General features: G+C 42.3%; 1 protein-coding gene across 1 annotated transcript; it reads right to left on the bottom strand.

Annotated features, from left to right (window-relative positions):
* ptpn9a (protein tyrosine phosphatase non-receptor type 9a) lies at positions 1-26643 on the bottom strand. The gene is made up of 13 exons (XM_085359429.1): positions 26073-26643; positions 13850-13993; positions 9819-9908; positions 8476-8600; positions 7886-7991; positions 7084-7194; positions 4921-5237; positions 4334-4421; positions 4003-4072; positions 1981-2059; positions 1736-1886; positions 1301-1508; positions 1-337 (listed from the first exon to the last, which is right to left on the bottom strand). The coding sequence occupies exons 1-13, from the start codon at positions 26166-26168 to the stop codon at positions 147-149; spliced, it is 1776 nt and encodes a 591-aa protein (XP_085215555.1). The 5' UTR covers positions 26169-26643; the 3' UTR covers positions 1-146.

The raw sequence follows: 26643 nt of genomic DNA, 5'->3' as shown, positions 1-26643 counted from the left end.
TTTATTTTTATCTTTTGTAAGGACAGCATCTGTGAGGAAGTTACAGTTCCTGGGCTAACTGATCACAAAACATGGCTTGGAGCTAACAGACTTGACTGCAGGAATCACAGGGCTCATGGACTGGTTTGGAAGGTCATGGCTGAAGCTCACTGATTGGCTGGGATGAGGCCCTGTCTTTGGGCGTGTTCCAAAATGGCATTGTAGCAGAAGTAGTACTGGTCTGGGGTTTGAATGCTGAAGGCCCTCTGTGTTCTCATGCGGTGCACTGTCTGGCACACGTTAAGTGAGCCTACATCCTGTAGCTGGGACAGACAGATGTCCAGGGCACAGAAGGTACCTGCCAACAACAGCGGGTTAGTGGCAACACTTTAAGATTACAGACAATGAAACGCTATCATGTTGGTTAAAAGCCTTATTCTCATACAGTCTGATAAACATACTCATTCAGGAAAACAGAATATTCAGGTTACTCTTTGCAGGATGTTGCTGTACCAAAAAACCTCCTTGCGATTCTTTTGGCTGCTAGCAGATTGCTGCAGCGACTCACAGTCTGCATCATCATGCAAACTTCTCTGAAAATACTTTGCAACTGCTTGCTCAGTGGTAAGAAATTTTGAAGCCATGCAACGCAAACTAGAAACAGAAGGTTTCCCATCAGAGTAAAAGTTGTGGTTTAGCATTGGAGTCAACACCTTTCAAAAGGCATGACTTATTTTGGAGACAAACCCTCTCTGTATGAGGGTCTGCAGACAGGTAGTCAAATCAGGGCCAACCGCAACAATCTGCTAGTTACCAAAGTAAGGAGAATTTTTGGTGCAGTACTCGCTGTGTGGCTAGTTCACATACTAACAGCCAGCAACCAGTCTCCAACCACTCAGGGAATATAGATTTTGTTTGCGCAACCTGTGGTTGGTGATGGGTTGCTAAGACTGTGTGACTGAGGCCTTAAAGCACAAGCACACCCATCGTGTTGGTCACTTTACATGCATCTATTCATGCAAGCCATGAAGATGCAGGTACCTGCTACAGTATTCTCACCACTAAAGCAATCTTGCATCTTTTCAAATGAAAAGATGCAAGATTTGTTGCTCCATCTAGCTCTGTATAATCTGTGAACGTGAGCTTCTGGATGACTAGATCATTAAAATAGTGGTAAAAACTGACAGGAACAACACTTGTGTTCTTCCCAGCTGCAGCGACAGCAGACAACTTTGCTGTTGGGTGCAGTTTGTGAGGCACTGCACGGTGGGTATAAAACGGCCCGAAGCCCTAGAAGAAGGTTTTTATCCCTGCATCTCACCTGTTCTCCCAATCCCTGCACTACAGTGGACCACCATTGGCGGTCCCAGCGGGTGGCCTGTCCACTGAGATCCCAGAGCCTTGACCATTTTTCTCTGTTGTCTCTTCACAGCTCCCAGGAAGTCAATCAGAGTCACTGCTGAGGTGGGGACGCCATAGTCGGGCCAGCTGAGGTACTGGAAATGACTCACTTGTCTCTGTTCACATGTCTGAATACACAAATAAAATTTTACAGGTTATACGCTTTATGATAGAAAATATGTACGACAGAAAATGCATTCTGCTTGTTCAACTGAACCAGGGAGTGGAGTACTTTGAACATTTTAGGGAACGCAAAGAATATGATGAGGATATCAATCCCACTCTGTTACTGGTGCTTTTCAGGCAATGCCAGATATTTTTTGGCTGCAACATTAAGCAAAATGTTTTTTCTCACCTCAGTGTTGTGCAGTTCAAGAGTGGTGTGGTTGTAGTGGCTGTGGCGGTCCACCCTCTGGTTCACTACTGCTATGTGGCCATAGACCTCCTGTCCACCTTCCTCCAGAGGCCAGTACTGCCCACACTTTCTCCGACTGCCTTCGTCGGTCCTGCGACAGAGGGTCAGGACGTATTTGACAAAATTAACACAGATTCAACTTCTAAAAATCAAAACAGATACTTTTAGTTCATCAACTCCATTACCTGGTTGTCATGACAATAACAAGGACATTTTGTTCCCAAACCATCCTCCAGAAATCACCGTAGGTCCTGTCTAGTGGTCCTGCACAATACAAACACCAAAGTCGAAGACAATCAAAATTACAGTGAGTAAAAATAAATAAAATTAAAATCTGATCCCAGCGTAATGAGTCATACTCATTTAACTGCATGGAGTAGCTCCTTAATGAGATACATTAACCCACAATAAAGACAAACATTCAGCTCATTGTGTAAGACTGCCAAATAATTTTGATGGTCTTAGCAGTCGTTTCTGAATCATTGAATTACAGCAGTGAAATGTCTTCAGAAATCAGGATGACATGATCATTTCTGAAAATAAACAGATTAACTTTGGGCATTTATACAAGAACTGGTCTTCATACAGTCAGCAACTGTTAGTCCCAGAAGTGAGCAAAGGTTTTCCCAGCATTCTCAGAGGTGACGGCGTATTTATGGACACAAGCTTAAGTAAAATACTACAGAGGTCTTCAGGTGCACGGTCATTAGTGTTACTGTTCTTCCCACTGATCTTACAAATGTTCCTGGAAGCCTAGGGATTCCTGTAGTGAGAGAAGAAATGTTGCACTGCAAGTAAAGTTTTGTGCAAGGTTGGGTGTTGAGCGCGTTTTGGTACATGTTGCAAAACCATCAGAAACTGGTCGTATCAGTGCATGAGTGATTATTCTCACTCCCAGCTGTTCAAATACAATTCTACCTGAACTATAGTGTTAAAAAGAAATTAAGAAAGGAGGAACACACTGAAAACACATGAGATCTTAATGTGGGAAAAAAAACAACAACAACTCTGTACTGTGTTAGGAATGAAAGGGTGCTACATCATTGGCTGGAAATGATAATCTACAGAGGGCTGAATTCTAAGAAACCCTGGAGAGAAAAAAAGAAAACAAAAAACCCCAAACGAAAAAAGTGATACAGTGTTGATACAGCAGCTCAAGAGTACTCAGTAGTTTGTATGGCCTCCATGTGATTCTATGCATGCCTGATGACATCAGGTACTCACCACCAAACCAGTCACGGTGAACGATATTACAGGCAGCACAACATTCTCCCATTCTCCACACCCTTTCATGTTTGTCACATGTGTTCAGGGTGAACATGCCTTGATCTGTAAAAAGCATGGAGTGTGATGGACCTGCCAATTCTGGTATTCTGTGGTAAATGCCAATCGGGTTCAACGGTGCTATGCACCTGTCAGGCTCTTATAGCGCCCTCATGATGTCTGTTTCTGATTGTTTGGTCAGACATGTTCACACCAGTGGCCTACGTGAGGTCATTTTTTAATCACCAAGGGGCAGATACCAGTTCTGATGGGTTAAAGGCCTTCTTCAGCCCTGTCCAGCTCTCCTAGAGTATCTAGCCGTCTCCTGGAATCATCTCCGTGCTATTGAGACTGTGCTGGGGGACACAAACCTTCTGGCAATGGCACACATTGATGTGGAATCCTGGAGGAGCTGGACTACCTGTGCAACCTCTGTAGGGTTCAGGTATCACCTCATGTTACCAGCAGAGACACTGACAATGCTTTGAGCAGTGTACATACCTCCTAGTAACATTTTTCTCCTTGTACTTGTAAGTGTTTATATAAAACCTTACTCCAGAAGAGTTCAATTAATCAGAAATCTGCAGTAACTTACTGTAGAGTAATTAGAAATACACCTTTGAAAGTATTAACTTCTGTTATTATAATATTTATTTTATTGGGCAACAAACTGTCCACCTCAGCTTACTGCCACTGTCCACCTATATGCTTCAGTTACATTTATTGCCATTTATGACACAGCAGTGGTAGTAACAGTGCCCACTTAGACTGATGACCAAATGTCCTCATTTAAAAAGGTTCCTTTGTAGTCACACACTTATTTGGCCGTAGGGTCCACTTAACATTACTGATGATATCAGTTTGGCTCATTAACAGGACTGCAGTGTTATGCCACTGGCATAACACTGCAAAACAGTCCTTTTAAATAAATTAACTTGTCGTACCTTGAGTACCAATGTAGGCATTCTTCTGTTTGTAGCCGTCCATGAAACTCGCATTGATGTAGTCTGATCTCTGTGAGAGCAACAAAACTCAGTCACAAAAGGTCAACAGAATGCCAAACACATCATGTCAGTTCAATTGTCGGAGCATTAGAGACTTTAGAGGAGAAAATCCAACAGTTTGGTTACACGTTTGCTTTATAAGCTAGTTGGTAGGTGTCCCGCTGAGTACTGGGAGTGCAGTAGCCAGTTAGAAGTTTTAAGCTTGACAGCTAAGAGTGACCACGAATGGAACTGATCAAATGAAATGCACATTTTTTAAAACAGCATTTACCTCATTCTTTCTGGGTTTCAAACGAACTCTCGTCTGATCAAGGCACAACACGTCGCCGTAGCGATTCTTCTCCTGATTGTAGGCTGCTCTGTAGACAAAACAAAAGTTTAATGCTGCCGCCCAATGCGGTTTACAATTACAATAACAGTCGACACACACTGAACTAAAGTTTTGCTTTTCTGGTCATGTGCTACTTAGTTACATGTGACATTGAAGTGAGGTCTATAATTTATAGAAGACTTGAAGAATTTATAGAAAACTAGAGGCTAAGTATGCAAAATGAGGAAAAAGATGCAGTCACCAAGCACAGCTATACATTCCACTTTATAAATGCCAATAAGGAACAAAACAAAACATTCTGAAAATATTAGAAAGGTCATCTATTGAAGTCGGGGTTAAAGGACATGCTGTGGAATAGATTACATTACAATGCTACTAATTTTTGTCCTTCCCAGAATGCACGCTGCACCTATAGCATAAAAAGATTACAGGTATTAATAAACTAATCTTTCTGGCAGCTCTGCTCAGCCAGACAGAATCAGATTTTAAAGTGAGCACTGAATGTGCGCCTGCTGCTCTAAACTCACTGTGCGCAGTGGAAGGTTCCGGGTGGTGCTTCTTTGCGTAGCTCCTCGTACTCCTGATGGATGCCCGAGCGCTGTAGCCTGCCGAGGTGCGTCAGCAGCTCCTGCGGGCGCATGGACTCTGGTCCGGGGACGTGAATGGAGGCATCTTCAAAGGGGATGCCCACCAATTCATCCACAGGGTCTATTCTGCCATTCTGGCCCGCCAGTAGCTGCTGGTTCCAGCTGTACGCGTCCAGAGGTAGCAGGCCACCAAGGTGCTGAGGCAGACAGTCTCTGGGGAGGTGCTGGCGCAGCTCGGCCATTTTTACCATCTGAACCTGGAGTTAGGAGAGACATAGACTGAGATGGATTTGTTTTTACCCGCAAAGAAAACGGCATAAAAGGTCAAAGGCACTCTGCCCGTGAGTTTAACCTGTTAGCACTACCATATCTTGAAGGCAGACTACAATAACTGGATCTCTCTTTTGTGCACTTTACATAAATGTGAAAATGCTGCAGTCTTTCTACAGCTGGCATGCAAATACTTGTGTCATCTCACTCAGTTAGGAACCTGCGTATAGGGCTGGGTATCGTCACCGATTTCTAGAATCGATTCGATTCCGATTCACAAGGTCCTGAATCGATTCGATTCAATTCAATTTGAATCTGGGAAATTTTGCCTCAGACAGTCAGAAATATTATAATTCAGATCAGTACATTTACATATTTTTGTATCTATAAAAAGGAAGCTGACACTCGCAAGACTTTATCAAAGGTGTGAGCGTCACAGCAGATGCCTTTGTGTCAAAGTAGCTGAAGATAAAACACAGAAAAAACATGAAGGTGATTTTCCTGGCCTGGGATTTTATTAAAATATTCTGCAGTACATCAAAAACGAAAGAAAACCATTAATCAACTTATGAACATTACCTCTGAAGTTACAGCGGTTTTATTAGAGACACAGCTGAGCGTTTTGCATTTTGTATAATTTTAAAAAGTTTTAATTTGTTCAGAAGCCTGTTGAACGGCAGAAATTAGGTTCTCTTTTCGGAAGTAAGTAAAAGGGGGAAAAAAAACCCAAACAAAAACATCGGCCGACAGCGCTGTAAATAACGGTTGTCTTGTGCGTAACAAACAAGTGAATAATGCAGAAAACAGATTTCGGGGATAGACGGGAAACTGTTCTTGAAGTACACTGAGAAAGAGAGAGAGAGAGCTGTGCATGAAGTGTGATTTTATTGTGGTGGAAGCAAAACAGCAAGAGTCAGAGGGAGTCCATGACGATGTTTATGTGAAGCTTAGTTTGGATCTTCTTTTGCTGCTGGTTCGGTCAATATTGTTTGGACAGAGATCAAACTAACAGCTTTAGAATCAGTGCAAAAAGGGCGTGAACACAAAGCACGGACTGACGAAACAGAATCAGCGAGCTGTCGGCTTTCAGCCCCGACCGTGTCCGTGCCGTCAGGTGAGAAAGGAGACATCTCACCGATTCTGATCCGCGGGTCCGCGCAGTGTGTTTACGTCTTTGTGCCGAAGCCGTGTACCTGCTCTCATTTACTGTTTTAAATGTTTGGTGGTTGTCAAAATTTTGTGATGTTTCACCAGAGATTCTGGCATTTTGGGCAAAATACATTTATATAAAAAAAACGATTCAGGATTTTAATGAATCTATATCACGTTATCCAAGCCAGAATCGATTTTAATCGATGAATCGATTATTAAAACCCACCCCTACCTGCGTATGTAAAATTGACTTCATGATATGGAACCAATTAAAAAAAGCAACAGGATACCATTTGTTTTAAGCCTGCTTTATCCTAAATATCAGTTTTCTCCTACTCTTAGCATAAAAATAAATACATCCCGTGCACAGTGGCTCTTAAGAAATCCATGCTAATAAAATAATGACTGGTAATAATGTAGGAGGTATCCTGACTCCAGTGATTCAACATCTAAAGCATGTGTGAGGCAGGAGGATAAGCAGTTAAAGAATCTCATAATCACAGAGCACAGTTGGTACACCGAATCACTCACTGCCTGCCATTTGAGGGGAAAAAAAAGAAACAAAAAAACAACAAAAATAAAAAAACAACCAAAAAATGAAGCTTTTGCCTTCCCTTACTTAATAAATTATCATAAAAATGAAGCTGAAGAGCTACTTTGAGAAGTAGTCAAAACATTTACCCTCTCCCTCAGTTTCTCCTTGAGAAGCAGGCTGAGCAGATTGTAGGGCACTCGAAACCACACCGGGGCACCTACGATCAGCACCTTCTTCAGCCTGGCAGGGAATGCCCCCTGGTGGACAAAGATGGTAAATTACAGTAAACCAAATTCTTTGTTTAGAACTCACATTTTAAACTTCATGATTATATTTATTAATATATTGTAAATTAAGGGGCAACCTCTCCTGTGTTTAGAGTGTAAACACAGGAGATAGATGCACAAGTACCATAAGATAAACTTGGCACTAGGTATTAAGTACACAGTATGTGTACTGTATGTGACTGAGGACAACAGCTGCTCCACAGAGATCAATATGTGGGCACAGAATACATCCCGCTGCTGCTGATGTGACCACATAATAGTCCGTGTTATTGACTCCAGCGGACATACTGCTACATGTTTAAAGTGTAACTCACTTAAATGCAGGCAATTGCAAAAATAAGTACCACTGCCACTGCATATGGATTAAGTAATACTTTAAAGGCTATCAACTCACACAGTGAGCCACTCATTTGCCTTTTTGGACAGTTACTTAAATCCTGGAAGACAAAACATCCATAAATAAATCAGATTACTACTTTCTAAGATGGAAATAAATGTGCAGTTAGCCGTTACTCTAGCCCTGGAAAGGAATGAAGACTTTCAGCTCCTTTAGATCAATGAAAGTACTGTTTACATCTGGTCCTGTGAATAATCCGAGCATGTGCATCTCATTTTTGATGTTTACAGCACCTATTCACTATACTGCACTGAAATCCCAAACCTTGAGCAAGTTGAGAATCTTCTTGCTGAGGTCCAGCTCAAAGTTTGTGTAGTTGGAGCCTGCCATGTCATAGATGAACACTAAGCCATTCCTCTGAGTCTCGAAGCTGTGACACAAAAACAAAAAGGAAAAAAAATCCGGTTTTTGATATCTTCATTAGGTCATTTAACTCATTCACTGCCATTGACGTCTATAGCCGTCAATTGCAGTGCATGAGTCAATGGGTTTAACTCATTCACTGCCAATGGCTGGCAGTGAATGAGTTAACTACTACCCGTGCTGTCAAGTGGAACTTATTCCCCACACGGCAGATAAACGTCATTTTGGGGAAGACTTAAACAAGTTCCAGTAAGACTGTCTTTTCATGTACAAAATTTGAGTCATAGGATTCCTTCAAAGAAAAGAAACTTTCACTGAAATAAAGCGAGTGATGTGTTTAAGTAAGACGTTTAAAGGCTACAATGCCACACTATGCAGTATTTCAAGGAAAAACAAATACCCAGTACTTTACCCGACACTCTCACCAAAAATTAAAAACAAAATGTGACCGTTTTGTTGCAGCTTCATTCACTGAAATCCATGTTCCTCACCTTTCCACAGCCCGATCCAGGAGGTAGAAGAGGGCCTGAAGCACCACATGGTTGCCTGTCTTGTTGGGGTGATGCAGTTTGGCTGTGTACAAGGCGATGGAGGCCCCTGAAGGGTCTCGTACACTCTGAAAATACACAAGCACACAATACTGGCAGGTTATCATTCAGCAGAGCAAAAGCAGTTTGTCACAATTTTCCAGGCAACTGCTGCCCCCCCCACCCCCACCCTGTACTGAATTGGGGATTGTTTATTAGTACTGGGTTCATTCTGTATTGTTTATTGTGGAGTTATGAGCAAGGCGGCAGAAAATAAGCAAGATGGACACACACACATAGAAATACCAGCCTTATTCTGAATATCTTTATATCTAGCATTCAAGTGTCTCAAATGCATGAATTATGATGCCATTCTTAGAAACTGTGTGGTTTCCAAAGGAGTTTACTAGAGCTAAGTGTGACAACAACACCCAAACAGAAGTGCAAAAAGAAAGAATGGAAAAAGAAAAATGACCACAGGGGGGCACTTTGGTTCACATGCTGGCTGGTTGCCAGCTCAGAGAAAGGGCTGTCAACAGTTCAACAGAATGAACAATTGTTGTCATTACTGATGCCGCGGGTCTTGGATCTCTTCATTTTCTTCCTGGGGTAAAGACAGAATGCATTTTCTGAGCCAAAGCTGAACTGTGCTGAGAATGGGGGTGCCCGGGGAACCGAGGCTCTTCACTCGAGTGGAGCTGGTGACCAGAGATCCTCTGGAAAAAGCTCCTTTGTAAGTAAATAAGCCTGTATTCTCTGGCACGAGGGCTAAAAATACACCAGACAGGATGTGAAGCCCGCTGCCGAGGCTGGAGAACTCCGACGTCAGGCGAGAGGATGTGTAGCATCAATGCCGCTGTGGCACGTCAGCGGGGAAGGAAAAAAGGGAAATGCGGGAAAATGGGAATGTGTGTGTGCGCGTGTGATTGCATGTGTGTGCGGTGGAAGTCGGCATCTTTAACGGTCACAATTTGGCTGACAAAAGGCCAGGAAACACACTTGGAACGTCAACAAATAGCCTGCACCCCAAAAAGCACATCAGGATGAGGGCTTAGTTTTTGAACATTCAATCTAAGGAATGAAGTAAAGTCATTGTTATTGTTGTTAACGCAGCAGCATTAGAAGCCTGATGAAAAGACACACAAACACTAAACGTCACTGGAATCACTGGGATGAGGTACGTTGTAGAAATTGACTAAACATATACACGCACAATATTAATACACAACATTTCCACGTGGGCACGTTACACATTACACCTTGAATGAATCTAAAAAATGTGGAGGATATTTCAGGAACGCACTTACCAACACAGTGAACTTTCCACTGAGCAGCTCGGACCGCAGAGGCTCCTCCTGAGGCTGAAGTCTGACAATTCCTTCTTTAAGACGCGTTTCCTGAAGAAAACAGATCACAGCAGGTGAAGGCAAGCTGTGGGGCAGCTCTAACAGGCCGTCACTTTGAGGTGAATTCCTTTCTGAACAATAGTGAATCACCTGCCTGGCTTTCCTGCCGGGAGGATTCCTCTCTGCTAGCCCCCCCTTCCACTTTCTGTGGAAAGTCTTAAACTTCAGCTTAGGCGTGTCTTTTCAATTATAGTTGATCTTACAGACTTTTTGTGAACAATATTAAACTAGAGATACTTTGAGTTCCCGCTGTTGAAATTGGCCAAATTAAAACGCCTCCTTTAGTTTTAAATGAAGCTTTTCTACAGATTGACGGGAACTGCTGCAGCTCACGATTTCTCTGCAACCCTTTTATTCCTTTTAAGACTGTAAGCACTCGGGTCTTAATGGTAACGGATGTACAGATTCAGACTTCACTAGACTGCCATTACTCCATGAAATACGTCAGAAGGAAACTGTAGAGTTACATATTAGAACACTCCCTTTCCACAAAAAGCATTCTTGGTTAAACCGTACAGCTTTCCTGAAGTGCTTACTTGCCACTCTAAAGATGATTGAAGATTTATTTATTTATAATTATTTATATAGCACCAACAACAACAGTTGCTTCATGGTCTTTATACTTTAAGGTAAACACTTTAATTATACAGAGAAAATCCCAACAATCAGACAAACCCCTATGAGCAAGCACTTGGCAACAGTGGGAAGGAAAAACTCCCTTTTAACAGAAGAAACCTCCAACAGAGACAGACTCAGGGAGGGGGCGGCCATCTGCCACGACTTGATCCAGCTCCAACTATATAATTTATCAAAAGGGAACGTTTTAAAGCCTAATCTTAAAAGTAGAGAGAGTCTCTTCCCCAAATGGGTCTGAAATCTGCAGGCTCTGCATCCCAGTCTACTTTTAAATATTCCAGGGACCACAAGTAAACCTGCAGGGTGAGAATGAAGTGCTCTATCGGGGTGATATGGCGCTACGATGTCTTTAAGAGAATATCGTACCAATTTTGCACTCCGTCATATAACAATCTGTGGCCTCAGACCGTAAACACAGGGGGTGATCTGCGAGGCGGTTTGTTTTTTAAAACTGGATATTTGCAAGATGCTACATTTTCTATGACCCACAACTATTAAAGTTTATAGATAGTAACCCTGACAGCAAAAAGACTTCAGAAAATTTGTCGTGTCCCCATAATTAAACCCCGACTAATAACCCCCTGCATACTGCAATGCATTTCCTGTTTATTATTTAACATCATCACAGGGAAAAACATGTTTTTGTGCATTTTAAAACCTCACAGTAGCATCTCATTGTACAATAGGAAATGAACAAGTGGCAAATTGATCCTTGAGGTTTATCATTTGCCACATTCGCGGCACTAAACCAGGTTCGATTCTTCATTTTATGGCAACACTTAAAGCCGACCTCTCATTTCTCTAACCCTCCAAACAAACAGCGCACTGGAAACTTTCCCTCCAAGCCCCCTCCCTTCCCCCATTCTCCTAACGAATGACTTGTCCCCAGCCTCGTCCTGGTGCTGACGCAGCATTAAGCTGTGTTAAATGAGCTGCAGCGTGGTAGGGGAGACTAATCCTTCTTAAAGTCACACCGAAGGCGGTCATGAGCGAGCCAGCTACTCACTGGTGAATGCTACCTTGATGACTGAAATGACTTTACAAGAAAAGGACGGTGCCACAAGTACAATCATTAAGAAGGTAGAATTTGTGTGAAACTTGCCTGGCAACTTTTTGTTTGTCGATTTGATAAATGCCATTCTGCATGTTCATATTTTGAGCAGTATTGACATTTAGAGGGTAAACCCCCCAAAAAACAAAACCTGCAGTAGGACCTGATGCCCTGAAAGTTTCACCTTTATCAGTTTCTGACTTGATAGTCATTTCACCAGATGTCCTTTCTGTGACACGTAGTGTCAGGTGAGTCCTCAGATTCACCTAATCCTTTTTTCATTTTGACTCTTTGGTGATCTCTCGATATCCCCGCACAAGAAGATTATACAGCCAGCATGCTACAGATATACAGTATGTTTTTAAACTTTTTTCACTGCATTTCTCCCCAGGGAGGTGGCTAAGAGCACAACAAGCAAACAGGAAGCAAAAAAAGAGAAGATCAGCCATGTCTATTTGACATGAATAGCTGTCATTTGCCTGTTATGCTTCAAAAAGGCTCCAAAATACAAAAGACAAGATCACCCCCACCCCACCCCCACAAAGTAAACTGAAAAAAAGTCACGTGCCATCTAGTTCACTTGACCTCTAACACAAAGTAGTTACATCCAGCACTATTTTTGTGTTAACATGGTTTAGCATGCACGCCCAACATGTGAAACTTCATGTTCCTCCTTTAGACAGACTTCATAACCTCAGCTGACCAAACCAGCCCCTATTTTGATTCGCAACAAGCTTTCTGGAAAGCTTGAAAAGCCTGAATACCGCTTCTTGAAATATCCCCCGATGTAAAATTAAAAAATAAAATAAGTGCGCGAGTTGGTGTGTGTGTCAGGCCCCGAGGTTTGTGATGCATCTGCTCAGGCCATCTCTTGCTTGGCAACAGCCTCTGAGGAAATATGCTCAATGAAAAAGGGCCTTGTGCTGCCATTTCTGGGCACAGTGAAGACACCCCACACTCGTCAACCAAGAGGGACGCTTGTTGTCAACTGCAGCAGATTTTATAAAAACTACACAGAAACCCAGAATATAGCACTAAGTGTACATTTTCTTTGGAACAAGTCAGTAAACTGTAGTTATACGTCAGAAGCAACGTGTTACAGATTCATAACAGTCTGCTGCTCTCAGTTAGAAATCTAAATTTAGAGCAGCTATTAACTGGAAACCATCTTTTCACCAAAACAACTGCTATAAGCTTGAGATGAGTCAGGGCTTCAATTTTTTTCCCTCCTTTAAAGGAGCTAAACCTAACCTAACGCAGGGGGCTTGTTTGGGTGCAGTTTGACCCTGGCTGACGGAGGCGCAGCGTCACATATCACATCATTGTCACTAAGGTGTTCTTTCACCTGCTTGTGACCTTAAGCAAAGCAGAGGAGCGGCCTTATAAAAACAGCACCCATCTGCACAGCCCACAGTGACAACACTAATCCAATCTCTGCCTTTAGCTGATCTCACCATTGTACCATAAGGATGTGTGCCCCCCCCTTCAAATGTGGGATAAATTAGTTTCAGGATTTTTCTTTATTTTTTTTTTAAATATACCCACACTTTGAGATTTTGGAGTAGTCAAAGTGCGAATTAAAACTTGCCAACCACTTAAATTGTGTTTAGTTTGCCCGGCGTTTTCAGTTTCTCTTAGATTGAAAACTATTTTGTTCTAAACCTGAAAAAAAACTGAATCTGAAATTTATTTATAAAATTTCAGGTGAGATCTGGGGAAGTTTTTTTTTGTTTGTTTTGGTTTTTAATATTGCTGGGAGGGAGAGAAAAATGGGAAAAGAAAAAAAAAAACCCCACTTATACTGAATGTTATCTATTGCGTTTAAGTGTTTCGAGCTCTAGCCACTCCCGTGTGTGTGACACAGCAAACCCAGGTGAAATGAAAGATAACATTGTTCGGTTATGTAAATGAAATCAAAACCTTGCCAGGACAAAGCCAAGAACAGCCTTGTATCAATGCACCCGTTTAACAAGCTTAAACATACATGGCAGGTATGTTTTACACAACCGTAGCACTGTTGATACTGAACTGTATGTAGGACCTGTTTAAATACTATGTACTAAAAAACAAACAAAAAACCCTCCAAAACTTCCAGCTTCATATTCAGTGTATCCTCAGATTTAATGGGGACTTGTAAACTTAGCTGTAGGCTGAAATTACAGTAGACTCCTTCAACTGAAGGGGATGAATCCACAGCAGCAGAGGGAGGACAGAGGAAAGGGCTGATAATGACTGATGCCCTTACCCTGTAACTGTGGAACAGCTCGATGGCTCGGAGGACGTCAAACTTGCGAGCCATGAGGAACTTGACGGCCAATTCCCTGGACAGCGGAGACACTCCATGCTGACTGGTCCACTTGTTGATTTCCTCCAGAAACTGCCTGGTAGCCTGAAACACACACAGATGTTGTCAGAAAACTCTGCTGTCCCAAAATCTGAGGGTCAAGCAGGAAGGAAGTGAAACTGGGGGTTTGAACTTGATACATCCTCAAAGGAAGTGCTATCTACAGCCCCAGAGATTATTTGATGCAATGTTATGGCCTGCTGCAGTGGGGGATATGCTGCTGTATATCCTTGAGAATGAAGTAAAGAATGTAGCAACAAGCAGAAAGAAGATGAAGTAAACATTTACACCAAAATGAACACAAAAGTGGAGTGACACATGCAAATGGACACGTGTACATTACGGGGAGACATTTGTTGCTCGAAATAAAACTCGCAGCCTGAAGCATGAGCTGGGGAAGATAACCGAATCCTGCAAACTGGTGTTTATGACATGAAGCTGCTTTAATGACAAGGCTGCACAGACTTTTAATAGTACTTGGCAGTGAAATTACTTGTCTAGCTGTGGAGCACCAGCTTTTTTTTTTTTTATAAAAAAACAAAACAAAACAAAAAAGCCCACACAACACGGGTAAAGTCGTGTGTCCTGAGCTTGCTCGAACTGAAAGGTGTGTGTGCCTTGTTCCAAGAAATGGAACTGCGTGTCAGCATTATTCTTTCAAGAGAAGATGATTAATTGGCCATCAAACTCTGCATCTGAGGTGAAGATGATAATTGGTTTCTTAGGAAATCTGGCTGCAACTACAGGAAAGAATCTCTAATGGACCGAAACAGAATGGCAAGAAGCGTGAAAACAGCAACTGATGTTATGATTACTGGGGGTTATCTGGCATTAATGCCCAATATTTGCTCCCCTTTTGTGGTCTCTGCTAACAGTAAGGGAAACATCTGGCTCTTTAGCTCCCAAACACTCCATATTTTCACTAGCCTTTTGTTAACTTTGTCTATGTGCCACATGGTGCTGAGCAGGTACAGCCAGCTGAAAACTGCTGCAGCCAAAAATGACACCATGAGTGATGAAAATGAGCCAAAACACGAACGCTGCATGCGCCAACTCCATAAAGCTCTGCACAGCTGCAGGGAACTGCAAACTCACGGCACTCCTCTGTGGGATCGTCACATGTGATGCCTATAAATATGTTTTTATAACTTCCTTAAGTAACAAAGTTCTCTCCCTATTAAAAAGTGTGCTTTCAGCATTGTGATACCTTTAATGTCTTGCTGGCTTCATGCTGCACTTGTAATTTAGAAAAATGTGTTTAACTTCGAGGCCTTCAGCTCATCTTGGAAGTAACTTCTGCATTTAGCCTGCAGTCATTCAGGGGCTTCCTGCCTCTCCCCTCTTATTATATACACTCCCTCAGCCCCCCCCTCCCCTTCCAATCTCTGCGTTAGCGAGTCAGCACCAAGTGAATCCTTCAAAAAGACGACAGGAGGAGGCAATGAAAGCTCACGCTTTCAGAAAACACAGGGTTCCGCTTTTCTGCTCAGGCACGGCAGCAGTGGGGCACGCTCGGGAGACAGGAAGTCAAGTTCAGGGAATCCGCAGCTCTTCAGGAATACAGAACGATCCCTGATGAGCGCCGAGCCTGAAGACAGGATGCCACTGTCTCCCCTCGGCAGAGCTAGTGCTTTCAAAAGCAGGAGGGCCTGCAGCTTTTGCTCTGTTCAAGAGGCCTTAGCATGCAAGGGATGAGGGATGATTGCACCTGACAGGGCTGAGGCCTGTTGACATCCGATTCTCATGGGAAAAAAATGTGGAAGGGAAGCGGGGGAGGGTATAATGAGTTATGAGGTTTTCACTGTAGAGAAGATACAATGTGTCATAAAATGTGGGAATGGCCAACAGAGAAGAGCAAGGAAAATAAAAATCCTGGAATGAGCCATTAAGATACACCTGCTGCGATACTTCTGAATGTATGTACTTCATGGTACTTTCTTCTGAGCAGCTGGGGAAAAGCTGCCGACACAAAATTACTGCAAACTCATTAATGTGTCCTACACAGACATGCAAACAAAAAGGGGCCATTAAGGGTCCATTCCTCTAAATGTTTGCCCCGCCACATGCCTGCCTGGAATTCCTGCCACGGAAAAGTGACAACCGTGTCTGCAGATTTCTCTTGTGAATCCAGTATGCCAGATTCCAAACAACAGGGTTTAGAGAGATGGAAAACAAACAAACAAACAAACAAAAGAAATCTGTCCATTATTGGTCCAACAACCAGAAACAAGCGAAACCAATAAGGTCCTGTTTTGGACCACGGAGCTAGGTCCAGTTTACCCAGCGCCCTTTGCAGATCTGTGCGATACACAAGCAGTGGACTTCGGACTAGTTTGTTTTGTTAGATATACCTCCATTAAAATATATTGGAAATATTTGCAGGGAAAACTGTGATAAATCTACTCAGCGATAACAAGAAAAAAAAAAAAAAAAATCTAACATACATGCGATCCGCAAGTGGGCTTGACAAGCGAAGTCCTCAGTCAAAGCAAACGCATTTGACGCAACTCGCAACTTTAAAGAAAATGATCCAGATTCATAACATTTATTGGCTTCTTCCTCTGGCCGCCACCTCTCCAGCACATTTCATGACATTCAACGTGGGATGTTTCCTTTGCTTTGGCTCCGAGTACAGCTATTTCCTAATATTACAAAATTCTAGTCTACAAATCTAAAAGCACAACAGGTATTTAATATGGGCCTTGTGCTCTTTGTTGTTGCTGCAACGTTAAGCGTTTGCGCTCTTTTGTTGGCCAAAGACCGCTTCCTGTCAGGTTACCTTCAGGTACACTCAGGTTTCCAAAAACTTCAGCGGTCTGACAGCTGCTCATAGCCTTTTAAGGACAGCCTGCCAACTCCAGGTGGTGACCCTGTGTTCCAGTAGAAGCCAGTCTTGTTTGGCTTTTCTACACTGGGGCCATATCTGCCAAGAGTGGAATGTGAGGATGAACCAGTTTGTTTTCATGATAGCACACCGGATTGCTGTGGAAGACTCACTGCAGAGGAGTGACTTATTCAATTCCTGGAGGATGCATAAATATTTGGCTGACTTGCCCCACTTTTGAAATAACTGGAGATTTTCTTTTTTCCTTGAAGTTCAATTACTTAAAACAAAACAAAACAAAACAAAAACAAAACAAAAAAAAAAAAAAACAACACCACTTGATTCGAGCTTATGTGTCCTGCCATAGCCAGAGGGATTTCTGTGAGCACAGAATGAGTTTGTATCTAGTCACAAGTCATCCTGACTGCAGAGAGAAACATTTTCTGGCCTGACGTTACATAATCCTGTTTTTGTTGTGAGTGTTGTTCGCTGGTTGTGGCGGACGATGACAGACAATAACTAATTGATCAGATTTGCTGTGGTTGCGACCTCCTGTGTTGGGAGTTAACTGATGAAGTTGTGATTGATTATTAGCGCTAAAAGCAAAGATCCAGTTGTACAAACATGTTACAACACCCCACCCTAAAGGGGTCACTGCTACAGGAAGATGTCTGCTATAGGGAGAAAGGGGCTATAATCAGCAGCAGTCAGGAGTTAACAGATTCAAGAAACTAATGAACCATGATATCACTTTCACACCTTTATAATGCTGCACTTTGCATTGTGGAAATCATTACTGATAGCAGCATACTGGCAATGCATTCATTTAGTCAGCATTTCCACTTTGACAACTGAAAGTTGATTAACACACATTATCCTCTACACTCCTATTTTCTGTGTGATCCAAATGTCATGCCACACGACTATTATTATAGTACATTCCCCTACATTCATTGACAACCTTTATTCTATGCTGCTTCAACCCACATTCTTCTAAGACTAAGGCTCCTGCCACAACTGCCCACCATGCTACGAGCATGCATGTTGAAAAAGTAGTTCATCAATAATGACTAAATAATCTTGCAATTTGTCTCCAAGGAACAACGTCGTGGTAAGCTGCAATTACCATCCAATACTGCTATACTTTTTATGTCAAGGTAACTCCAGGGTGACTATTTTGAGCAACAATGTTGCCAATCAGTTATCGTGATTACTTTCTATTCATTTTTGTGAATAAAACATCCCAGTCACATCTTCCTTGTGTCTGAGTTAAGATCCATGTGCAAAGGTTTTGTTCTGTCCAGTCATCAGTAGAAAAACTGTATTTAGTAAACCAGGATCAAAAACTCTTAACTGGACAGAAAAACAAAGCACTGTTTGCATAAACTTTGCCTGATGAGGGTCTGAGGCCCAACATGTTATAAGTAAAACAAGTCAATTCTTTCTGTGCATGTTTACTTCAAATAAGCTTACAGTAAACAATAATATTTGCTCCATATTGATATAATGGCATCAGAAAGTTGCTGCAGATTTGTCGACTGCACGACCATTATGTGAAGGTGCTCTATTGGATTGAGATCTGGTGATTGTGGAGGTCACCTGAGTTCAGTCTCACATTCAAGATCCAAGTTTTGTGACATGCTCTGTTATCCTGCTGAAAGCAGCCATCAGGAGACGGGGATGGACATGGTCAGCAACAAAATCTAAGTAACTTCAGGTGTCTAAAGGATGCTCAGTTGCCATTAGGAGACCTAAGTGTGTCAGGAAAATATCCCTCACACTATTATACAACCAGCCTGAAACGATAATACAAGGGAGATGGCTCCATTTTTTCATATTCTTTATGCAAAATTTTTCCAATTTTTTTTTATTTTCTGATTTTGGTGAACAAGTATCATCTACTTCAAAGTTTAACATGTTGTGGGTTCAGAGATGCTGTTCTGCACACCATGGATGTAACAAGTGGTTATCAGACAAGCCAACTCACCCTCACCTCAAATTTCTTCTGTTGTCCAATTAGCCTCAATTTCCCCTTTCTTAACTGACAGTTGTGACACCCACGTGGTCCCCTGCCACTGTAGGCCATCTGCTCCAACGTTCAATATGTTGTGGCTTCGGAGATGCTCTTCTGCACACCTCTTGTTGTAACAAGTGGATATTGAGTCACTGTCGCCTTCCCATCAGCTTAATTTTTTCATACCAGTCTCTGTATCCCCCCCAACTTCTCTTCCGCATCCTGATGCTCACTTTGAACTGCAACAGGTTCTTATTGATCAGTTCTTCATGCCTAAAATGCACCGAGTTGCTGCTATATGGCTGATTAGAAACTCTCATTAACCAGCAGTTGAATGGTACATAATGAAGCACCTGATTAATGTGCAAACTGGAATTTTCACATGTACCACAATGCTTGGTTATAAGAACTGGTCCTGAATGTCTCAGTACTGACATCAATAATCAGTCCACTGTATTTATAATCCGAGAAGGATTCGTGGTGACTGTATCAGTGTGTCAGCTTATATTTTATGGAAGGATTACTGAAAACAGTGCTGCAGGGGTGTCTGCAGTGTCATGCTTACACTTTGATCTTAGGAAGAAGGCTGATGCATTTCTTCATCATTCCCCCCCCCCCCCCCGCCCGCCCGGGATTCATGGCTGCCCGTCACATGGTTTTTCCAGCATTTATTTGATTACAGATGCCATGCTAATCTATTTACAAATGTAGGACTGCTGTTGCCAAGCGCCTTCGATTCACTTCACTGAGTCCCATTTGGCACGAGTCAATACCAAAACAGGAAGTCAATAACGTCACTATCTCCCTATTCCCACTTTCCCTCACTCTGCTGCTTCCGGGGAGTAGACTCTACTCAACACACACACTCTGTAACTCATAAAGTCCCCCCACCCAGAGTCTAGTGGAAATACTTTTAACAGCTGCCTTTAGAATGAAGTACCACTACACCAGTGTATACTCCCAAGAGAACACACACACACACACACACGGCTGCAGATGTAATGAGGGCGTCCGGTACCCTAGCAGGGGCCCTGGCTCACACAGGAAATGGAGCAGGCAGATAAGGAGCTTTCTGCTGGCCAGATGATGAGGACTCGGTGGAAAGAGAAAGCACGAGCATGACTGGCACCGAGAAGTAGTATATATGAGAAATCGAGCTTCTGCAAAGTCATAGTTATTCCACCACAGTAACTGCACTGCTCTGCTGACGCTGGATTTCGAAATAATTGGGTAAGCTTAACAGCGAGATAACTTCAACTGGTTATGTCTAAACCAGAAGCTGATGAAATCTTACATAATCTAATACGACAGCCATACATAAACCCCTACCTTCATGAATGAGTTAGACTGCTGTTGATTCAACTTGAATTTATTTTTAGAGGCAGCAGTCTGTGGTGCTTTTATTATTATTATTATTATTTTTTAAACTGAATTATATTGAGAAACGTCCTCTACTATCTCGAGTATCATCAGTGACATCAATGAGGTGGAAAAAATACCAGAAACTGTACGACAACCCATAGAGGATCAAACACTGATTTCTGAGAACAGATGGTTATGCTAACTTTACATTTAACACCCCCCCCCCCCAAAAAAAAACAAAAGAAGCACAACTAATCTTTAAATGTAAATAAATGTGGAATGCATTTGTTTGCAAATCATATAAACTCTGTATTAGGGCTGGGCTATATCATACCGTTCACGGTAATACCGGTGTAATTTTGGGCAACGATAAGAAAATGAAACATCGCGATAGAATATGGGTAAAACGCGAATGCGCAGCCCTATGTTTACATACGCACATGGCGGCGACACAGAATGAGAAGAGCGAAAGTGGATCGTTGAATGAAACGGATGAACCAGAACTGGTTTGTAAAAATGCTGCAACTTCAGTGGTGTGGAACTGGTCTGGCTTTCATCCGTCAGATACACAACAAAGCACTATTTTTGGTAGAGCATGCTAGCAGGCCGTCGTTATTACCGTGTTGTTTGGAAAATACGGCACACTTAAAATCAATCCTTTGATTTTTCTGAAAATCGACAGTGCCCCTTATAATCCCGTGTGCCTTATGTATGAATTCTGGTTGTGTTTACTGACCTCGAAATGAAAATCTGTCAAATGTTTCAGTACGACTTTGCTAAGCTACGAACCCGCACCGCTTGATGGATTGTCGGAGCATTACGGCTATTGTAGCCAGGCGCCTCGCGGAGTCATATGTACTGTGCTTCAACATAATATTACCGTATTGTGTGTATAAGCTATTTTTAAGTTTTGTGGATATTATACATGGTTATGCTGAGGATATGTCGGCCAGTTTCCACTGGAAATGCCTTTTGGTTAAACTGTCAGCAAGGAATTTGCATTTGCACTGTTACGTTTTTATATAACTAATGCACATAAAAAACGGCTGCTTGTTTAAGTGAAAATACATTGATGGGTTTGTTGCACTAATAAAGTTGTGGAGTTGTAAAGTATTTTGTCTAGTGTCAATTATATCGTCAGTTATATCGTTATCGTAAATTTTCAAATGTATATCGTGATAAATATTTTTGGTCATATCGCCCTGCTCTACTCTGTATGTAATTGAGAAAAAACACAAAGGCAGTTTTGGGTCTTTGCATTTCATGATGCATGACCTATCTGGACTGCAGGCAGGCCACCTTAGCAGCTGGTCTTACTACTCAACCGTACTGCTACAATATGTGCAGAATGTGAATGACATTACAGTTCTTGAGTAAACAAAGCCGTCCCAGAAAGAAGGGAAAACATGTGTGGCAGTAAATGCTTAAAAACCTGTTTATAACATTCATGTCGCCTTCACTGATCTCCAAGTTACCAATGTCAGTGGTCATTGCAGGCTGTATGTTGACAAATTATCCAGATAGCAGCATTGCAGCATCCATGACTTCCAAATCAAAATTCCAAGTTTTCATTCATCCACCACAGTTTTTCCACTTTGACTTCAGTCCATCTTTTATGAGCTGGGATCCTGAGAAGCTGATAGCATTTCTGGATCTCTCACATTGTGTTTTAACTCACATTTGTAAATGCAGTTTTTGGTACGTCTCCCATAGCCCACGCAGATTTTTTTTTTTTTTTTAAACTCAGAAGAGCATTTGATTTTAAATGCAGAGCCGCCCCAGGGCCCAAAAAAGAAAAATCAGGGCCGATAAATATTGGTTTTTGGCCTCGTGTGCAGGGATTTCTCTGGATTCTCTGAATCTGTTAATGATACCATGTACTACAGATAATGAGAAGCCTAAACTTTTACTTTGAGAAACATCCTAGTTAAACTGTTGCCCATGCGGTCTTTTGCAGAGCGCTGAGCCTCTTCCCATCTTCTGACTGAAAAGCCTCACAGGGATGTTCTTTTTATACCCAATCATATTACAAACTAACCTAATTATTTCTGAGATGTTCTGCCAGAAACCTCCCTTCCTCCCCCCACAATACACAGACTTTACAGTCTTTCGTGGCCCCAGTCTCAGTTTATCTGATCATTCATCTCGGTGCTATTTTCAATTACATTTCTATTTACATTTTTGCACACATGCTATTTTTCCTGAAAACAGCCAATACCGAATAGCACATCACAAACACTTTAGTTATCAAATCTGAGTCAGAGGCTCACTCATGTTGAGCAAACGTTTCAAAATAAGTTAAATAACAGTTTGCGAGGAGAAAGAAGAAACATGCACGACACTGGTTCAGTCTCTTAACCACATAGAGGAAGTCAACCAAATCCTCAAGCACTTAAAGCAACATTTTTCAATACAGAAAGTGGAAAATCCATTCTGCAAGCTAGAGCATATAGTCAGGACTGGATCATGTGACCCTGAATCCTCCCTTTGTTATGCTGCAATAGGTGTAGGCTGCTGGGGGATTCCCATGATGCATTGAGTATTTCTTCTTCAGTCACCTTTCTCCCACACCGTGTGTTAATAAACCTCTCTGCATTGAATCATTACTGTTATTAATCTCTGGCTCCCTTCCACAGCATGTATTTTGTCCCATCTTCCTCCCCTCACCCCAGCTGGTCGCGGCAGATAGCCTCCCTTCTCAGAGCCTGGTTCTGCTCGAGGTTTCTTCCTTCCCACTGTTACCAAAGGGCTTGCTCATAGGGAGTCATGACTGTTGTAGGGGCTACCTTACAATATAAAGTATGCACACAAAGCTTCCATTAAATGCATGTAAAATTATCCATCCATTCTCTTTCACTTATACTTATTAGGGTTGTGGGGAGGCTGGAGTCTATCCCAACTGCCATAGGGCGAGAGGTGGGCTACACTTTGGACAGGTTGCGAGACGGTCACATGACTAACACAGACAGACAACCATTCAGACCTATGAGCAGTTAAGAATCACCACTTAACATAACCCCACTGACTGCATGTGTTTACAGTGTGGGAGGAAGCCAGAGTACCTGGAGAGAACCCACCTAGACACTGAGTGAGAAAAAAAAAATCATTATCAAAGAATATGGGCAAAACGGAAGGAACACTTCCTTTATAATTTTGTTGACCTTGACTACAGGTTCACTCTTGCCCGTTTGTTTTCCTCTCTCTGCAGTCTTCATTGTGCTCACTTCTGTTCTCTCCGACTTTGTGCTGTTACCCAAAAGTTCAACTGTAACAGCGAAGCAGAACTTACAAACCAATGAAAGGCATAAACTGCTCCTCATTTATAACAATATTCAGACTGACTACAGGCTGCTACTGGACGTAAACTTCCTTTCGACTTGCTCTCACCTGGATCAGGAGCTGTACTGCAGACAAACAATGAAGCGCAGAACCGGAATAGAAATCTTTAACAAACTAAAAAGTGCGCAAATAAAGTACATCAGCTCCTTTGCTGGTATATCACTAGTTGCCAGCAGACTAGTGGCTTGAAAAGCTAAAATTAGCAAATAATCTCTGGTGATTTAGGCTACATTAGCTAAGCTAATCACTGATTTGTGTCATGAACAGTGTTGGTCAAGTTACTTGAAAAAAGTAATCAGTAACTAATTACCGATTACTCCCCCAAAAAAGTAATCCCGTTACTTTACTGATTACTTATTTTCAAAAGTAATTAATTACTTAGTTACTTTTTTAAAAACACGATTTACAACCTGAAGAGGTGATAAAGCGATAGATCTTTCAGCCCAATTCTACTTTTTCTACATAATCCATCATACAAAATGTAATCAAATGGAAACGTCTCTTTTTAAAACTTGTTTTATTAGTTTTAACCTTTTAACTTTATGCATCAAGCAAAAATTAAATTATATGCAACATTCTCTGACTGGAAGAAATTTGTTTAACATTTAAACTTATTTTCTGCACATTCCAGCACATAAAATATATTTTTTTTGTGTGTTTACACTCAGTCTTTCAAATAGATGCAAATAAAACACAGCAGAAAATAAATAACATCAAAGATTAGCGGTCCTGTTGCTCTATTTTCACCTGTAAAGCAGGAGTGGCATAGGCGGAGGTTTACCCTGGTGCAGGTGTGCCGCAGCGGTCAGTGGAAGAATCCGCGAGTTTCTCTGTGAGTTTCCCATTACATCTTAGCGCACTCGGTGCTTGCTTGGAAGTTTAGGGGGTTTTTTTTCGCTGTAAAAAGAAGTTTTCTTCCCACGCACAACGGACACTAATGTTTTTGTCACTTTTTATGGAATCAAACTCAAAATAAGGTCAGTACTTCCACGCTTTAAACGCTGCATGCTCATACTCTCTCTGCACTCAATATATGATGCACTGTTGATCTGCACACAGCTGTTGTCACGAACGTTGCACTCGCTTACGTCACTGTCATGAGACATTCTTGCAAAAAAAATCATGGTTTTAGTAACGCAGTGTTCCTACAGGAAAGTAACGGTAATCTAATTACCGTTTTTGCAATAGTAATCCCTTACTTTACTCGTTACCTGAAAAAAGTAATCAGATTACAGTAACGCGTTACAAGTAACGCGTTACTGCCCATCTCTGGTCATGAAATTACCCCTGCATATTCTTTCTGGTGCAGCAACTCAAGTCTTATCTAGAGTATTAATGACAAACCACACTGCTGAAGAAGCAACTCCTCTGTGAGAGACTGAATCATCATAACACCAAGAACACTGGGCAGTTTTCTTTAGGGGTGGTGTGATGAAATTGAGGGACACTTGAGCACCCCTAAAAAGAGTCTGAACTCGCCTATGTAAGATACCGATACCAGCATCGGCATCGATACCATCGATATTTCGATCTGCCCACCTCTACCATTCATGCATAACTCTACTACTACACTCTGTTTTATAGCTAGGTCTGTAAAAGATTTCCATCCTCATATGATTAAATACTTGAAATCGCAGGAATATTCAACTCAAAAATCACAAGTCAAAAAAGAGCAAACAAGTAAATCTTTACACTTGAGGACCTGTTCAGACATTATCGCAAACAAACAAAAACAAAGGCTGGCTGCTTATCTGTCCATCATCTAAGGGATTTATCAAGAAAATCCTTCTGCTCCAATAATCAAGAGTCTCATCATTCCTAGAATAAACGCTCCGTTCTTCGGGCTCAGAGTTCTTGAAGCCTAGAATGAGCCAATAGGCCAATTCCTGTTCTTGGAATAGTTTTCTCAGAATTCTCCCACTTCTCACTACTTCCAAGCCTCGAAGTAGAAAAACAGGCCAATAATGTCGAAAACGATATGATAACTTAAAGCTGGTGTTTAAAAGTGTGGGGACAGAGTTTGCACGGCTATTTTTACTTAAAGCAAACAACAAAGTACTGAAATATTTGAGAGAAACGCACTTCCTCCATCCTTAACTTGGAAAGTGCGGCGATATGTGCGTTAAAATGTGCTCGGATGGCACGGCATGACTCTTTACGCTGAGCCAAGTTTCTACTGTGTACATTTTGTCAAAGACCGGCCAGCGTTTCCGACTCTCGCGGCCAAGCAGTTTCCCGTCAATACACCGTGTTTAACTACGACACACGAAACAAACATGCCCCCCTTCCCTTCCATTTTCTAGGGGGGCGATAAAGACAAGCTCGGCCTGTGCTGCAGCCCATCAGCTCAGCCGCTGACAGTGATGCAAAGAGAGCAGTAATGCGCCAGAAATCGATACAATATTTCCGCTCGGCATTCAGGACCGTTTCGGAGCACAGCCACCATTTGCGCACTCGCAGTACACAGGGCAAAAAAGCCTCCAGGTAGAGTCTCGAGACTGAAAGATTTTTATTTATTTATTTATTGTTAGCCAACATAACCCAGAAACGAAGAAGTGTAAAAGACACGGACTCTCAGGGCCTACCTGCTCTTCCTCCGCTGATAAAGTAGCTGCCATGATTCCCGTCAAATCTTTGACCACTTCTTTTTTTGTTTCCTTCCCGACACTGATCCGTTTCATACAGCAGAGGATGGCGGTGATGTCGGTGTGTCTGTCCCTCGTGTGAAAAAACGGGGTTTGGAGGAGGAGGTGGAGGAGGTGGAAGAGGAGGGGGAGGGTTGTCCCTCTCGCTCACAAACTTGAAGGCATTTAAAAACGCCACAGTTTTCAGCCGAGTGTGTTTGCTTCTGATACCGCCTGCGATCGCGAAGCACGCGGGCCAATTAGCATAAATCTACCAGTCTACAAACTCGAGCGAGCCGCTGATGTGTCAGATTTCACCGAGAAGGAAATTAGAAATGGAAAAGGGAAGGAGGGGGGAAAAGCACGGCGCTCGGAACAGCCTAGACGAGGACTCGCTTCATTCAGCTCGGGTTCAGACCGTGTTCAGCACACGTCGGACTGCGGCTGCCCGCTGCCTCCTCCAAGCCATGTATCGCAAGTTTTGAAGCTGTGAACCTCGCCTTTATGCTGTGAGACGGTGACACGCGCACGA

The sequence above is a fragment of the Diplotaxodon limnothrissa genome, linkage group LG7 (assembly GCF_057381915.1).
Source record: "Diplotaxodon limnothrissa isolate DT_005_m linkage group LG7, D_limnothrissa_male_GT1.1, whole genome shotgun sequence".
In the NCBI taxonomy this organism is placed as follows: Eukaryota; Metazoa; Chordata; class Actinopteri; order Cichliformes; family Cichlidae; genus Diplotaxodon; species Diplotaxodon limnothrissa.
This window is presented reverse-complemented; position numbering and strand designations above follow the sequence as displayed.

Excerpts from the sequence above, each read along its gene's own strand:
- ptpn9a (XM_085359429.1), bottom strand. The coding sequence starts at position 26,168 with ATGAAACGGATCAGTGTCGGGAAGGAAACAAAAAAAGAAGTGGTCAAA. Across the intron at positions 9,909-13,849 it reads AGCTGTTCCACAGTTACAGG|GAAACGCGTCTTAAAGAAGG; the intron begins GTAAGGGCATCA and ends TGTTTTCTTCAG. Across the intron at positions 4,073-4,333 it reads TGAAACCCAGAAAGAATGAG|AGATCAGACTACATCAATGC; the intron begins GTAAATGCTGTT and ends TTGCTCTCACAG.